This window comes from Manduca sexta, chromosome 17 (genome assembly GCF_014839805.1).
Source record: "Manduca sexta isolate Smith_Timp_Sample1 chromosome 17, JHU_Msex_v1.0, whole genome shotgun sequence".
NCBI classification, from domain to species: Eukaryota; Metazoa; Arthropoda; class Insecta; order Lepidoptera; family Sphingidae; genus Manduca; species Manduca sexta.
The window spans coordinates 13,337,397-13,354,291 of NC_051131.1; the positions used below are offsets into that span (position 1 = coordinate 13,337,397).

General features: G+C 35.5%; 2 protein-coding genes across 2 annotated transcripts; both read right to left on the reverse strand.

Annotated features, from left to right (window-relative positions):
- Positions 1–370: 370 nt before the first annotated feature.
- Positions 371–4,553, reverse strand: LOC115450270 (23 kDa integral membrane protein). Its single transcript, XM_030178272.1, has 7 exons — positions 4,468–4,553; positions 3,985–4,172; positions 3,377–3,565; positions 2,679–2,858; positions 1,836–1,969; positions 1,188–1,293; positions 371–596 (listed from the first exon to the last, which is right to left on the reverse strand). The coding sequence occupies exons 2-7, from the start codon at positions 4,117–4,119 to the stop codon at positions 513–515; spliced, it is 828 nt and encodes a 275-aa protein (XP_030034132.1). The 5' UTR covers positions 4,120–4,172; positions 4,468–4,553; the 3' UTR covers positions 371–512.
- A 1,792-nt stretch (positions 4,554–6,345) lies between these two features.
- Positions 6,346–16,328, reverse strand: LOC115450271 (superoxide dismutase [Cu-Zn]). The gene is made up of 4 exons (XM_030178273.2): positions 16,095–16,328; positions 8,443–8,514; positions 7,571–7,774; positions 6,346–7,028 (listed from the first exon to the last, which is right to left on the reverse strand). The coding sequence occupies exons 2-4, from the start codon at positions 8,500–8,502 to the stop codon at positions 6,774–6,776; spliced, it is 519 nt and encodes a 172-aa protein (XP_030034133.1). The 5' UTR covers positions 8,503–8,514; positions 16,095–16,328; the 3' UTR covers positions 6,346–6,773.
- Between the last annotated feature and the right edge of the window lie 567 nt (positions 16,329–16,895).

A 16,895-nucleotide genomic window follows, 5' to 3' on the forward strand; every position in this document is an offset into this window, starting at 1 on the left:
CATGGCTGCATCCTTCATCCGTTGGCGTCTCTCCCTTTTGTTAGAGTTGATATAGTTTTTGCTTATCTTCCCGTACGTGAGGAAAATGTTTTAGTCATTTACCAGAAGAAGAGTGTGTCAATTATCATAAAATTATTTTTAATAATATCGATCGTGTTTAAGTCACAGCTCGATTTCAAAAAATTAGATATCTATGAATCCACAATCAATTTTCTATATTCATATTCTTTGATGTATAGTTCACTGAATCTACAATCTAAAAAAGGACTTAACGTTAGGCAGGTGCCAACAAAAGTTAAGCCAAATTCCTTTACAAAATGCTTGAAAAACTGCATTTCGCTGACCTCATATTATAGTAATAAAAGAAAGATTCTTGTGCCCACACATTCTCTTTATTTCTCTTCTATTTTCTTAAATACGTATATCATAGAATACAGAATAGTACTAGTAGAGACAATCAAAACAAATGAAACATCGGTTAGGATGAAATTTTAATATCTTCAATAATGTTGTTAATACTTCACGGTATGCTTATAAACCGAAACTGCGTTCTTCAACTGATTCGCAACCAACAGCGCGAGCAGCATGCACACTGACTGTAATCAATAATGATCCATATTTAATGCGTGTAACCAATAATAGTGCCACGTTATTAATAGAACTGAGGAACTTTCTAAATCAATATACACCCAGTTACATGGTGGACTTACATAATCTAACATTTTAAAAGAAAGTAATTGCATTATTTGTCAAGAACACAACAGTGTTAATCCAAAATAGGTTAATTGTGTGTGTGTGTGTTTTTTTTTTATAAGATCAAGGCAAAGTGACCCACCCAAAGTGACGAGAAATGATTACCACTCGGCTGTTGATACAATTATGCCGGCCTGTTAGAACCGGACATACACAAGGCGGATATAAAATATATCCTACCAGCAAATCAATTCATGATGATCCCATGAGTTTCACATTGTCTTCATATTTTATTTATATTATACATTTACTGAATCACTGTTATGATAATTTTGTTTTTAACATTTTAATCGATATTTAAGGAAAGCTTGTCACAATACCCTTGAAATACCCCTGAAAGTAATGGATGAAAGTTCTGGCAAGATAAAGAAATGGAGGCTAAATTGTAATTTAAAATGATGTCCGGTAAGTAGAAATTGCTTTTTATTCTGAACCTCAAACCAGAAGCTGAGGACTGCTACTCCGAGAAGATAGTCAGCGTCAGCCCGCAGCATGTCCAGGATCGCATCCTCACACCCATCACGGAAGTACGAAGCCGTCCTGGAATAATTTAAATAACAATAGAATTATTACAAATGTCGCAAAACTAATGGACGGATTGGAGCAAGTTATTCACATTTATTGTAAATAATGTACCTATTTTATACTTTGTACTTCATTTTAGTTTGTATAGGAAAATCACCTCTAGTCTCTTTGTGAAGTAAATGAGCCTGGTTTCGCTTACAGGTTAAACCACATGTTTTGTGGATTTTTACCAAGACACTGAATTGGATTCCTAAAATCGACAAATGGTCAAGAGGCGTGCAGAAAAGATTATTGCAATGATTATTGATCCTAAATATTACCAAACGAAAGTGTGCTTCGCAAAATATAACATACCTCCATAGTTGCCAGATGGGGGACTTATTTCCAAAATTTGTTTTATTAACGCAATGAGGAACATTCAGGGGGTAGATATTTTCTAGATTTAGAGTAAAATATGTCGAAATAGCCGTTTTTCACTGTGAAAAACCTTGGCACCTTTTTTAGATCAGGAGTTGGAAGGATTACAGATCTCATAAATAGCATAATAAAGAACTAACTGTAAACAACTATTGTACATCTGCTGTTGAGCGTTCGCAGTCCTGGCTCTGTAGGCTCTCTGGCAGCAGGAAAGGCTTATCGGCTGGCCTATCGCGGCATAGTCATCGGCACCATTGAGGCCACAGCATTCGTACTAGAAATTAATAGTATGTCATAAAATAGATATTTGCTACTTATAGATAGATGTCGCTATTCGATAAAGCAATGTTATACGCATAAAGTCCAATATTAATTGTTTATATTCAAAAGGACAGATAAATATAAAGATATATGTTAATTCTGCAAATATGGGTAAATAACGATGACCAAACATGAAATTCTTCAGAGCAACCATATTTAACCAAAAGATGGTATGCACAATTACATTTTCTTTAAGAGTATAAGAATTTTCAAAGCATTTATACAAACAATAAATTAACCGCTTCGGTGGCGTAGTTGTATTGCGCGCGCGATACGACCATCGCTCTGAGGTCTTATAATCGAATCCCGGATCGAGAAAAGTATTATTGGGTTCTTTGCTCAGTATTAGCCCGAACTCTGGAATTTGTACCCGATAAGACAATAGAGTTAAGCAGATTACCCATACCACATGATAGGACGGAAGTTACAAAGTGAAAATTATCCCTCCTAGCATCTCCATCTACCTCTTGAAAAAAGGTGTGATTTGTGTTCATTTTATTTGACTTTGATAAATAGAAAGATCAAAGCAAGATGGCTTCTTGGAACTACAAATTCAAAGTATGGATGACAAAAATAGGTACCGCGTACTAATTTTTCTGTAAATAATAATATAATCGATTGAGAGAGTGCTAAATCCAAGAATAAATACAAATAAAACTCACAGTAATCTGCAAGTCATCCCAAACTTTATCACGAGTGATCTTCACCTCTCCAGTGTAGTTGCGGAAGAAGTCCTCGCGAAGCGACTCCGAGAGCATAAACTGAAGCCCGTACCGCTGCAGCGACACGTAGATCGCGATCATGATCTCCAGCAACACCAGAATTAACAGCAGACTCACGTACTGAGAAATCATGGAATGGAAAAATATCAGTAATGTTGCCACCTGGTATGAAAATACGACAAAATTAATGCAGATGAGGCTAATCGCAATAGATGGCATAAATAAGATTGATAGTAGGTCTTACATTTGTAAGAATCCGCCTGGGTAAGTACCACCGCAATATCTATTTCCGCCGCCAAGTAGCAGTGTGTACTCACTGTTATATTCCGGTTTGAAGGATATTGTAGCCAGTGTAACTATTGGACATAATAAGACTTAACATCTCATGTTTCAGTATGGCGAACGCAGTTGAATACCAAACAATACTTTGTAATTCAAGGTGTTGGATAGTGGATCTATTATTTATGGGCGGTCGTATCGCTTACCATCAGGCGAACGACAAGCTAGTCTCGTCATTCAAAGCAATAAAAAAATGGGTAGTAAGGAATACAATAATCTATTTATAATTGCGATATCCTCAAAAAACCTTTTATATTTCTGAAGAAAAGTCAACGTTTAATGGCAAACGACATTCTTACCAAATATAGAATCTTGATGCTGTTCTTGATGGTGCCGGCGCAGCCGAGGATCGCAACACATACCAACAACAGGCTAGCGACAATAACGACCAGGTCGCCGACCAACGTGCCCGCTGCCTGACCCTCACCATACGTCTTCAAGATCCTGGTATCCACTACAGCAAACCCAAATGTGAAGAGCGCCAACAGCTGTAAGGAAAGTTAGTAAATTTTTTAATCTGATCTGAAATTGATTTGAAAGCGCTATTAAATTAACAGAGATGTTAGTTGAAGATAATTTCGATGAGCCTTTCAGAAACCAGGCAAGTCTCACCATATTGTAGTGGCAAAGAGTCCATATACCTCGATTCCTGACGCTATCCCTTTATGTAGAATTTATGTAGAACTCAATTATCATTAGAATGATTTACAGGACAAATTCATGCTTATTAGTATCTATATGTTGTATCTGGTTCTTTTTCAGAAAATTTCACCTGTCAACGCTGCCATACTAACACTGATAGATTTTAACTATAGCTTAAAACGAAATGCCATCAATGTCGAAAAGTCTGAATAAGATTATTCAAATTTACATAAACAAAAATTAAAGAACAAAAATATATACTTACAATGCATATCACATTCATAGAAATCAGCAACACCTTGGCGCATTGTGTGCTAGCGTGCAGATAGTTAAACATCCTTCTTGTACGCGATGGCGGTTTTTGTGGTTCCAAAGAGCACTGAGTCCACGCATTAGTCATCGGCGTGTATTGTTAAGGGCTACTACCAAGTAAATGCGGCGTGAACTTCCACTCTGAAACATGGAATTTTTTCACACGACCGTCAAGTATTAAGAATCCGAGCACTTATAAGGCAAATTATGTGATTAAATACTTAATCATTCAGCTTTAATTTAAAACCATCCTAAGATAGCACTTCGCCATTTTGGAAACGAATTCCAAATCCGGATGTAAAATAATTATGTTTTCGAATAAAAAAACCTCTTACAAACGAATAATCTGAGAATTAATCCGTAAACTTGACAGTTTTTAATATGTTACCGCTTTATTGTGGAGGTAATCTAAAATAGAAAAAATGTTGATGCCTACTTTTAGTATACCACACCGGATTAAAAACTCCTGAAACTCCCAACAGTCCACGGTCTTTACTCACCACGGACTCTGAACGGTTTAGTCATTATAAAAATAAAAATGACACAGCACATATTATAATACCAATTAAATTAATTAGTATGCGTTATAAAGTTGTTTAAAGCATAATCTTTGATACACTACGTTCGTTAAAAGGAAGCTTGCATTTTCAGATCTACCAGAATGACAATACGGCTAAAATTGCTTGGCATTCTAGTTAAATGTCTCTTGATTGACACAGATCAAAATAAAGAACAAGTTAAAAAGGGTACATAATTAAACAAAAATTCTTAATTGTAGTTATAAAAGTGTTATGAGGGTTGGTTGACTACAAAACCTACAACTTCGTAGTTTCTGCTTCGGCAGTTCGTTGCAATAAAACTATCGTAATGTTATGGCCGTGCTATAGTATCCTAGAATGCTTAGGTGTAGTTGTATTACGGTACGAATACAGTAAGATCTCTGGTTCGTCCCAGGTTGGGTCAAGACATATTGGGTTTGTCTATTCAAGGTCATCCCGGAATCTAAAATTTGAGCCTGATATGGCGATAGGCTCACCCCCTATCACATCATGAAAATAAATACACATAACGGTAAGTGGGTGCTATTCCTCTATCCATCCCTTCAGGGATAATCTATCTATATCTATCTTTTATAGTAAGTAATAGAGTCATACCCTTATATTGAGAAACTGACAGATGCGCGTTAAATAAATTAATAGATATTACGTATGTATACATAGGGCCTTGATTCGTATTGATCCACTACTTTAGTATAAAACAATCACAATTACGCAGTTTTACACAACACACACAACATCACGCATTTTATCCCGAAGGGGTATGCAGAGGCGCAACCATGGCACCCACTTTTCGCCAAGTGTGTTCCGTCCCATGATGTGATAGGGGGCGAGCCTATCGCCATATCGGGCACAAATTTCCAGACTCCGGGCTGATACTGAGCAGAAAAACCCAAATATCACTTTGCCCGACCCGGGATTCGAACCCAGGACCTCAGAGCGCTGCCGTACCACGCATGCAGTACAACTACGCCACCGAGGCAGTCAATTACGCAGTTTTAAAGATACAATTATTTGTTATGTTAATAGCCTTGTATTTTTCATACTAAATACTTTTGAACATTATCTTCAAATCAGCCTTTTTTATTTTCATAACAGTCACTGCTCAATTTAAGGTAGAGGTTGTGTAAGAATCGACTTATTAACATTAATTATTGTAAGTTTCTTTTTTTTATTGCTTTGTATGACGAGACGAACTTGCTGTTCGCCTGATGGTAAGCGATACGACCGCCCATGAGCAGTAGAAACACCATCCAACACCTTGAATTACAAAGTATTGTTTGGTATTCCACTGCGCTCGCCATCCTGAGACGTGAGATTTTAAGTCTCATTATGTCCAGTATTTACACTGGATACAATATCCTTCAAACCGGACCACAACAGTGACTACACACTGCTACTTGGCGGCAGAAATATACATTGCGGTGGTACCTACCCAGGCGCACTCTCACATATAAGAGACCTACTACCAGAATGTGAACTGTTTGGCCAGGCAATCTTACGCCAGATCTCTGTTCAGCAGTGGACTTCCAAAGACTCCTGGTAATGACGATTTGTGTAGGGCCCTAAATAACCTTCGAACTTTTTAAATTTCTTTTCTACACTTTGACAGCACATTCATGATTATTCTACAGAATTTATAGATATTTATTCTTATGCGCGAAGAAGGTAACATCAGTATGTACGCATAATGCTAAAAAAATAGGAGTATAGATGTTTTTTAATAATAAAATTAGAAAAGTAATAAAATAAACGTATTCAAAAAGTATAATTTAATAAACACACTAAATACAAGACTACAATAAGGATATTGTTACTTAGCGATATAAACCTGTTGAACAAGTGCATCACAATAATGATAAAAGCAATTAATGATTTCAATGACTGACATTTATATTTAACAGTCGGACGTTTTAGATTATCTGGCAGACAAAGGAATTGAAATACAATTCAGTATAAGGAAAAATAGAGAGCTTTACAAATACATCAGTTAAGACAATAGGTATTGTTATTAAAATCGATTGATTCCTATTGAAGTTTTGTTACAATTACATATTATGCTTAATTTTAGCGAAAATAACTTATGTGAAAATTCGAAATTCAAATCCAATCAAATCCTATAAAACTATTTAAGAGCATTGGAATCTGAACTTGTTTATACTCTTAAAAACATAATCTTAGAATTTTACAATCTTCCGATGACACAACAAGCAACCCTACCACCAGCGTTGCCGGTCTTCTTGGAGTCAGGGTGGTCAGATCTGCCGAAGTCATCAGCTTTCTCGTGGAGTACGATAGCTCTGCCCAAGATGCTGTGGGGGCCGTTCAAAGAAATGAGAGTGTCATCTAAGTCGATCTTGCTGACGTGATTCTCATCGAAGACTACGTTGCCGAGGTCACCCACATGGCGGTTCTCGTCAGTGGGATGACCGTGGTCTTTCTGTGGATATTAACAAGAAAAAAACTTAGTTAAATACTTGTTTTGTTTAGGTAATACAATAAAAAGTAGTAAATATTTTTACTATACGCATCAATTGCCCTGAATCTGATTGCATTATTGTGGATGAAACTAGATTTTTTTTTAGAAAATTCTTTTTTATTTATGTTATCCTTGGAGGAAAGAGAAATTAATTCAACATAAGACATCCTTTTGCTGATCTTTTAAAGATGTGTTAAATAATAACCTTAATGTAGGCTTTATGTCTTTCTCGTTAGTATCAGTCCGTATCTATAATTTTCGTCCGATATGGGGATAAGCTCGCCCCTATCACATTTCGGAATAGAGAACTTTTGGCAAAAAAATGGGTGCCCTGGGCTCTTGCCTTGCTCTTCATAGTCGTAGGGGTAAGTATAGTTCTTACTCTACGTACCCCTACGGCTATGAAGATGTCATGCGTCCGTTAATTTTATTTCTCATTTACCACTTTTCGCTGTCTTTCTATACCCCGCCTCTGAACCACGACTAAGTAAGTCTCAACTCACGTGCTCAGGGTTGTAGTGCGAACCAGTTGATAAGCATCCTCCACTTAAGTCTCCTTTCTCATGCACGTGGAATCCGTAGCGGCCTTGCGGGAGACCCGTAATAGTCCCCTGGACATGCACCTTCCCATCATTCCTCTGGGTGAACGTGAGGTTACCCTGGATACTATTCCCAACTAGGTAGCATACGGCACGCGACGGTGCTTCCTGGAAATTCAGAATACTTCATTATTATGTAATCTCTAGTATGTGTTTATCTGGGTGTCTATTTCGTTTCTTTTGCCTTTTGAGCAATTCCGTTTCCATTAGAAGAACTGAGGCATTAACTAATTGTCAAACCGTCTATTGATAGTGAGGGGTGCCTATTCCGTCTACGGGGACGAATCCATCTAACTAACGGGTCTTTTAAAAGAAGTTTGATAACCATATAGGTAAAAGAGTCAAATAATCTATTCACCTATATGGCTATAAAAGCTGTCCTTCGATTAGAACACCCGAAATTGCAAAACGACGGATTTGCCCCCGTAGACAGATTAAACCCCCCAAATTGTATTTAATTACTTATCGCAGAGGACGCAAAGAAACAGTTGGAGCCCATAAACATCTTATTGACCTATAATTTCTACGAATTTTAGTTGCTCATCCATTTCTACGTGTAAAGAAAGGGTTGCGGGATCAGCCTGTTTATATGCGGCACCAAACATGTTCATTGGCGACGGACAAACATCCCTTCAATCGACTTTATCTGTATCCCACTCCACTTACGATCAGGTGGAGTAAGTGCACTATGCCGTGCTATAATAAAATGAAGAATATTTGTTATTATGTCAAGGTTGACGCTGGATTCATTTTACTTTTATTTAAGACGGACTTACCCGCTCATGATGAGCGGAAACTGTCGCCACAGCTACAGCAAGCACCAAGTAGAACATCATTTTTGTTTATATCTGAAATGAAAAAAAAAATATATTAATTAATTTAATTTTTAATTGCTTTGAATAACGAAACGAGGTTTCCGTCCGCCTGATGGTAAGCCATACGGCCGACCATAAACAGTAGAAACACCATCCAACACCTTGAATTACAAAGTATTATTAGTATACCACTGCGCTCGCCATGTTGAGACATGAGATGTTAAGTCTTATTATGACCAGTAGTTAAGTACAAAATACTTTTACCCGGAACGCAACTGTGACTACACACTGCTGCTTTGCGGCAGAAATAGACATTGCGGTGGTACCTACCCAGGCGAACTCTTAAATATCAGAGACCTACCACCAGTAAAAGTTTTTATTTGACAAACAGCATTTTTGTACGTCGCAAAACAGGCGCTAAATCTGAGTGTAGTATTCGAAAACAATCAAGAAGTCAATCAAGACTATAATTTATTAAACATTGCCAATAAATAAACAGATAATTAACACTACAACCATCAAGCAATTATGCAATAAACAATAATAAAACCTTGAATTTTTCACAGTAAACACCGTAAATAATGCCGATAAACCTATATTCTTAAAAGGTTTTCATTAATTATAAAGTTAATTTTGTTCGAATAGAAATCTAGAGAAATTTTAATCGTGGCCTTGGGCAAAATTAAATTATTATTTTATAGGTAATATTATGGTACGTGGAAAAAATTGTTGTATCTTCACCCTGTTTTTTATAAGATGGTGGTAACTCGGTCGTGTTATAGGTAACCACCTCAACGTGATCACCAATTTAAATGCATAGTTCGTGAGAATTCCATTATCTTTCCAATTATAATATTTTCCTGGATATAAACGAAGGCCATGTGCCATCAGTTGATATAATATAACAAAATAATAGCTGTACTACTGAGAGGGATTGGGCGTCAGGCCACCACGCTGGCCTAGTGCGGATTGGTAGACTTCACACAACCTCAAAATTCCTATAGAGAACTTCTCGAGTACGCAGATTTCCTTACGATGTTTTCTTTCACCGTTAAAGCAAGCGATAATTCACGAAGAATACACACATAATTTTCGAAGTCAGAGGTGTGTGCCCTTGGGTTTTGAACCTTTGGACATTCGTCTCGGCAGTTCGCTCCACACCCAACTAAGCTATCGCCGCTAATTTTACAGTTGACTACCAATTTTGTGATTAAAATACCTTCTTCCTTAGTATTGTTTAAGTTGAATAAACAAAGAGGCATATCATTGTGTCATATAAACAACTTTCCATATAAGCGATAACGTTTTTGCTTCGTCGAGCGTATAACACATACATCAATACATTTACGATAAACAACAGTTGTATTATGAGCAAGAAAATACCGGCTTCAGAGCTAGAGCCGGCTTCAGAGAACCATAGGGGGCGGCTGGGAAAATAATCTGAGGGGGGAGGGGTATTTCCCCAGTCATTAATTTTTTTTTCAAGTTGATGGAATAGTAATGTTCTGTAGATCAAACAACCTCATGTAAGGTGTAGTAAGGAGCCCATCAAGTATTACGTAAAGCAATTTTTTAATATTTTTACCCCCCTATGTAACGCGCCGTAATGTTTTCCTGTACACCACCCCCCCCCCCTCCTCAAAAGTAATGTAACTGAAGTGGCAATTTTTTTTGTAATATTCACAATTGTTTTATGCAAAATACAAGAAAGTCGCTAAAATACCTTTGTTATTGTTTTAAAATAAAAACCCAATGTTACACAACGCTTTGTACGAGACCCCCCTCCCGCCCCTGTGACCTATCGTAATGTTTTAAAAGACCCCTCCTCCCCAAATTGCGTTATGTAATACTTGAACGACCCCTAAGACAACTATCCCAATATATAAAGCTGAAGACTTTATTTGTTTGAACGCGTTAAGTTCAGAAACTTCTAAACTTATTTAGAAAATTCTTTTACTGAACGGAAGCTACATTACTCCTGAGTGTTATAGGCTATTTTTTATCCCGGTAAATATACAGCGGGACTTATTATTATTATCTCGGCAAAGCGTTTTCACTCGAGCGGAGCCACAAATAAAAGCTATTGATTTATGCGTTAAAGACTTTAGGTAAGCATAGTGGTTTATACTAATCGAATATCTTTTAAAATCACTTATATATTTCTAGGAACAAATACACAGAGTCTACCTTCCTCTACATAGTTCTACATTACCCTACATCAGTGCAGATTACATTACTTTAAATGACGACCTAACAGAAACAATTTGCCTCGACCAAGAATTACGCAGAGTAAACAATGTAAATCTCAATTACTTCCCACATTCAATCAGGCGACAGTGATGATGAGTCAATGGAACACTTCATCAACTACCAGGCAACTACTCATTGAATACTTCAAATGCCAGTAATCTTATTATAAAACAAAGTCCCCTTTTCTACCCATTTGTATGTTATCGATTATCTCAAAATTTACTGAACGGATTTTTATAAATTTTCGTTTGGAAATAGTTAAAGACTCTGGGAAGGTTATAGGCTACTTTATATCTTGGGAAAATATATAGCAGGAGTTTTATTCCGGAAAACTCCTTTCGCGGACGCAGCGGCGATTAAAAGCTAGTATGTAATAGAATAAATTAAATTACATTTTCCTGTTCTATGCGCAATACTTTTTGTAACGTCTGCAAAAAATATGATTGATATGGATTAAAACGGATACAAAAACGTAGATATTTTTTTAATAATTTCTGTTAATACTAATCCAGATAGGGCAATGGCCAAATGGATAAAACCAAAGAACTGTTGGGACAAAACAAAAAATTTCCACTACATAAATTGAACACAAAATTCCTCCGCGAGTATGTATGGGTTATTTTGCGAAATAATGACACTTTAATAGAGTGTTAGTGACCGAATTCCCGACTAAAGGTAACTTATGTTGGGTTTAGATATAGTATTTGATGTGAACTTATATTTGAAGTATATTCTATCAGATATAAAACAATAAAATATTTGCTGACAGGATGTACTTATGTATTTATATTATCAAGTGTAAAAAACTTATCTATGACTAGCTGACCAGACAGACGTTGTCCCGTCTTAACTATGAATTTGCTGCGCGTATTCTGTTAATCGCTTACAGTGATTTCAAACAATTGACAGTTATATAAAATTAATATTTTCGTTAAGTTTTATTAAATTTTCTAATTTTTTGAATTTTTTCTTTCATAAGAACCTTCTCCTGACAATAACAAACACAACAAAAAAAAATTTGTGAAATCGATCTAGCCGTTCACGCGTGATGGCGTGACAAAGGGAAATAGGGATTCATTTTTATATATATAGATGTCATAGATAGAAACAATCAAAATAAAACAATCATAATATTTAATAATAATCAGGTTTATACATATTTTCCTGTACTCTTGACTCGTACAATTTTAAAGACACGAGATATACCATTTAAAGCTTAGGCACGACGTTGTCCTACTTGTTTCTCCAATTATATAATAAATTATCTCAAACTCACGATTTTGCACTTTAACGGCCAAAGAAACTTCGAGAACGTTGCCGAAGTATATGGCATACGTCGTATAACTAAAATGTAATGGGGGATAAATCCCTGAATCATAAGTTGATATGCTATGATAGATTATGAGAGGAACGGAGTGATCAATTATATAAGTCGTGAAATAACGATTTCTTATGTTTACGCGAATGTTAGATATTAAAATTAAACTATTTTTCCCAAAAATCACTTTATTATGGATGTCAGTCTTTTAAGAGAGATAGAATGAGTCCTAATGTAAGCTTAAAATATAGCAGACATGTTTTTTAACTACGCATTTCGTAGTATTAAAGAAAATAAAATCTTCACCATTATCAACAAAATAGCACGAAGCAAAACAGAAATCAATACACGTACGAAGCGGCCACAGTATTTTTATGAATGTAAACAGCTTTAAACAATGATTAAAGTTAATAACATGAGAAGACATACATGACCATCGGAATATAACAATACAATCTTTATCTCAAACGATATAAGTCACACTTTTGAGATAAATACATCAAGTATGTCATGTTATGACGTAAAAAATATTTATACATGGAAAGATATTCCATGCATCCAAATTTATATCTGACTACTATCAGATAGTGATTCCGAATTTGAAAATATGACACAACTCAGTGATAGTGTTTAACTGGCCATAACAACACCTTCCAAAAAAAAATTAAGAAATCTCTACATAGATTTAAACTGCGTTCGCCATCTTGAGACATTCAGAATTAATTTCCACACTGAATTTGAATGATCAGTAGCCATTTTTTTATTGTTTATGACTGCAAAAGGTCAGTTAATTTAAAGTTTATGAAAACCCAATCCTACTATAAATATCAAAATACGAAAGTTTGTGAGGATGGATGTTTGGATGTATATCTGTTCTTCGTTCACTAAAAAACTGCTGAACCGATTTGGATTAAACTTTACAGTAATATTGGTTATACATCAGAATAACACATAGGCTGCCATTTGTAGTTTTTATGTAGTTTGGTCATAATATAACGATACACATCAAGTAAGTCAGAAAAAAAATGTATCCCGGAAAACTCCTTCAAACAGGCGAGGGTGTGAACAAAAGCTAGTATTTTATAAAAAAAAAACCTGTATTAAGTAAAAAGCATCTCCTAAAGTACACAATACAATATGCAACTATTTACTGTAAAATTTAAGTGTATGCTTAATTTCACGCACAATACTCATTGTTTATTTTGTTTTGTATTATTTTGTCAAGTTGTTTGTTTCAATGCTTGCCGTGTACGCCTAGTATTGTATCGACATTTAGCTTTAAATGACCATTAACATTGTTATTGTAATCAATTATGTGTTAATGTGCGTTACGATGGCGTTACTTAATAAATAAATAAATAAACTACCACTATTAAAGACAATTTAATAAGAAATATTTTGTAAGTTTAAAAATTTAAAAAAGACCTAAAATTTTGCCGTTTGCTCGAAGAAGGGTCTCGATTATCCACTATCCTATTTAATAAGTTCAAGTCTTACATACAAGTTCACCTTGTACGGGTACCATCATGCTCACTAACTACATAGCACATTCTTTAATGTCAGTCTTCCAACTAGGGTTGCCAGATGGCCGGGATTTCCGGGATTGTTCCGGAATTTTGCGTGTTGTCCCGTGTCCAGTAATTTTATTTTGCTGTCCCGGAATGAAAAAATACTAATTTTTTTCACAAAGTTACGATACTATGGCTGCAAAAGTTAAACCAAACAGCATGCTCGCACTGCGTTAGATGAGCGAGGAGAGGGGTGAGCGGCTCGCTTCGCGTCGCTCGCCGATTAGCCAGAGGCGAGGGGAGCGCGGAGTGCGGGTGAAGTGAAAAAGATTTTTCAAAAAAGTATTTTTTTTTTTCATCAACCAATAGTTGTAGGTAATTCCTTTAGTTTAGTTTCGAACCAAAAACCAAAACTCTGATTCCGTTCGTGGCCCCAGAAATGACCAGGAAATGATCAGCCTGGATCTGGCAACCCTACTTCCAACATTGACATGTGTAAGGCCAGATTTTGAGATGACGGATGCATTGATTATAATAAAAACTTTAATTTCTGAGTCATTCAGTCAGTTCAGACGAAGAATATTTAATTTGATCTGAAATACAACATTAATATTTCACGACTTTACTTATGTACTAACCTAGCGCGGTAGTTACTACGTTTAAAAAGAGACTTTTTTTGATACGTACACAGCAAAGTGACCTACACCTGATGGTAAGTGAAATGAAGTCCAATAGAGTGTCGACTGACGAAAGATTACCCCTCGACAGTCGACACAATTATGCCGGCCTGTTCTGGATATACACAGGCTGATCCCGGAACGCGACACACTTACGTGGGCCACTATGGCGGGTTTTAACACGTTGTCTATGGTGGTCGCAATCCAGGCAATGAAATCCTACCACAAGCATGTAGGTCAAGTATTTTCAACGATGAAAAGAAAATATGTTAGTATACGAACAAACACCATTTTTTTTATATTCAAGCAGATGCGATTTGGAGGTGTGCGAGGGAGGTAGTTAACTCCTGTTGTTTACTTTAATTGTAAGTTGAATGTTGCTGATGGACAATGCGCAAGCAATTTCGAACCTTAAGGTCGTCGAACGTACACTTTCCTGACTGTACAATCGTTCGCTTTAAATGCCAATATCCGCAAGTAAAGAGGTCGTATGAAGCGATCGAGTTTTACCCGCCATCTGCTTGTCAATGTCGAACAAGAATATAATTTGCGAATGTGTTTCGGAACGCTGTTTAAGTTACGAACATATGCGTAGAAGGAAAGATAAAATGTTGACAAACAATAACTACATTGAATAAACCTTTTGTTTAGGTATATCAGTTAAGTCGAATATAAAAACAAAACAAACACCACGCCTTTGACCTCGAAAAGGTAGGTAGAGGTGCAACTAGGGCATTTACTTTTCACTGTGTGGTTCATCCCAGGATCTGATAGGGGACGAGCCTATCGCCATATCGAGCACGAATTCCAAACCCCAAGTAACATTGAATAAAAAACCTATATCACTTTGTCCGGTGATTCGAACCCGAGACATCAGTCGCAAGGTAATTGGAAAGTAGGTACAGATTTATTGTTTATGTTTACAATTTATTCAACTTACGCACTTGACGTGTACCTACAACATAAAGACGAGTTTTCCTCATCTGAGCATTTTTTTATCTACGTCAAGTGTTCGTTCTGATAACATTTAGAATTTAAAGAAAAACTGACACATGTTTTATTATCACTAACTGCGTTTTGTAGAGTCCCTAATCAATATTCAATAACGTGAACCAAATTGTAATATGCATTTCCTAAGTCGGTTAAAATTCTCAATTACCGATACACGTACAAACAAAAATTGACATTCATTACGGTATATAATTATGTCATTTATTAATAACATGATAAGATATTTCATAATATTTTAGCAATTTTGTAAACTACTTTTTTATTGGAAATATTATTCTTGCCAAGATAATAAATAATAACAATACTTTTTTTATAGATTACACTAAGAAATTTAAGTTCTTTAAAATTATTGCACAACATTGTAATATAGCAACTACGCAATCGCACCAATAAAATGAAACACACTTTATTTTAATTTAAATTAACGGATTAATATTAAATTAAAAATCAAATTTATCTATGAATTTCTTATTCCAAATTCAAAAAATTTAAATGACACTCAAAATATATGGAGGATCGACTATGTATGGGATATAATATTTATTCAATTAAAATATTATAAATAAAATTCCTGTATAAACATGATCTTAACATTAATAAAAATTTAAAGAAGTTCTTTACTAAGCGTATACAGTAATTTAATTTTAAAAGCTAAATTCGACGAAAAATAAAATAGTAGAAACATTATTTAAATCCGATTTCTGAACGTTATTTAAAACCGACATTTATTTATTTTTCCATAATCCTAATATTAAATATATAGTACATTAAAAAAATGAATATTTCGATTGAATAAATGAAACATTTTCCTCGACTACAAGCAGACAGAGTAATTGAAACACGACTCACCTCCAAGGCTTCCGGCGGAGAATGTCTTTGTTGCTTCATTGGTCGTACCGGCCGCCATATCTACACTTGTTTTATAGTGTGTTTGTTTACCAATAAATTATAAAATTGTTTCGCAATCATAACAAAAACGGCGCTATATATTGGCGGCATTTATTAATGGATACCTTTGCCAAAATTTCTTTAATAGATACGTACTTGGTAAGAGTATTTTTGCTAAAGTTTGATAGTGGAAATTTCCGATGTGTTACTACGAAGTAATCTAAAACTGGATGCTAAAGGCCATTGTATCTTTGGTATTATGCGTGCTACAGAATTGGATATAATATTAAAATACACTAAAAATATACTTATTTTTACACTTATGTGATTAACAATTTTGAATCAGTTGAAATTCATTTGAACATCTTTAAATCGAACTAAAATACGAAATGTGTTCTAAATGTAGAATGAATTTATAGTAAGTTTTGTAAATAATGGTCATACGTATCCCTTATGAGCCTTTACAGTACATAGGTCAGCGACAAGGTCGAGGTAATCTAGGATTCAAGACAGACATAGTCTATTCTAGATCAATGTCAAGGTTGACTGTTGGCATTATTTCTTAACGTTTTCCGTGTTTAAAAATAACCTATCATCGTCTTTTGTATCTCTGGAGTCTATACTCGCATCTTTGCAAATACAAAATTATCAATATTTATTGTTCGTCGCAGTAATTGTAGACCTTTAGTACAGCGCTTCCCTTCTTCTAAAAAACAGTGCTAGCCTAGTTGGGTGTGGAACGGACTGCCGAGACGAATGTGC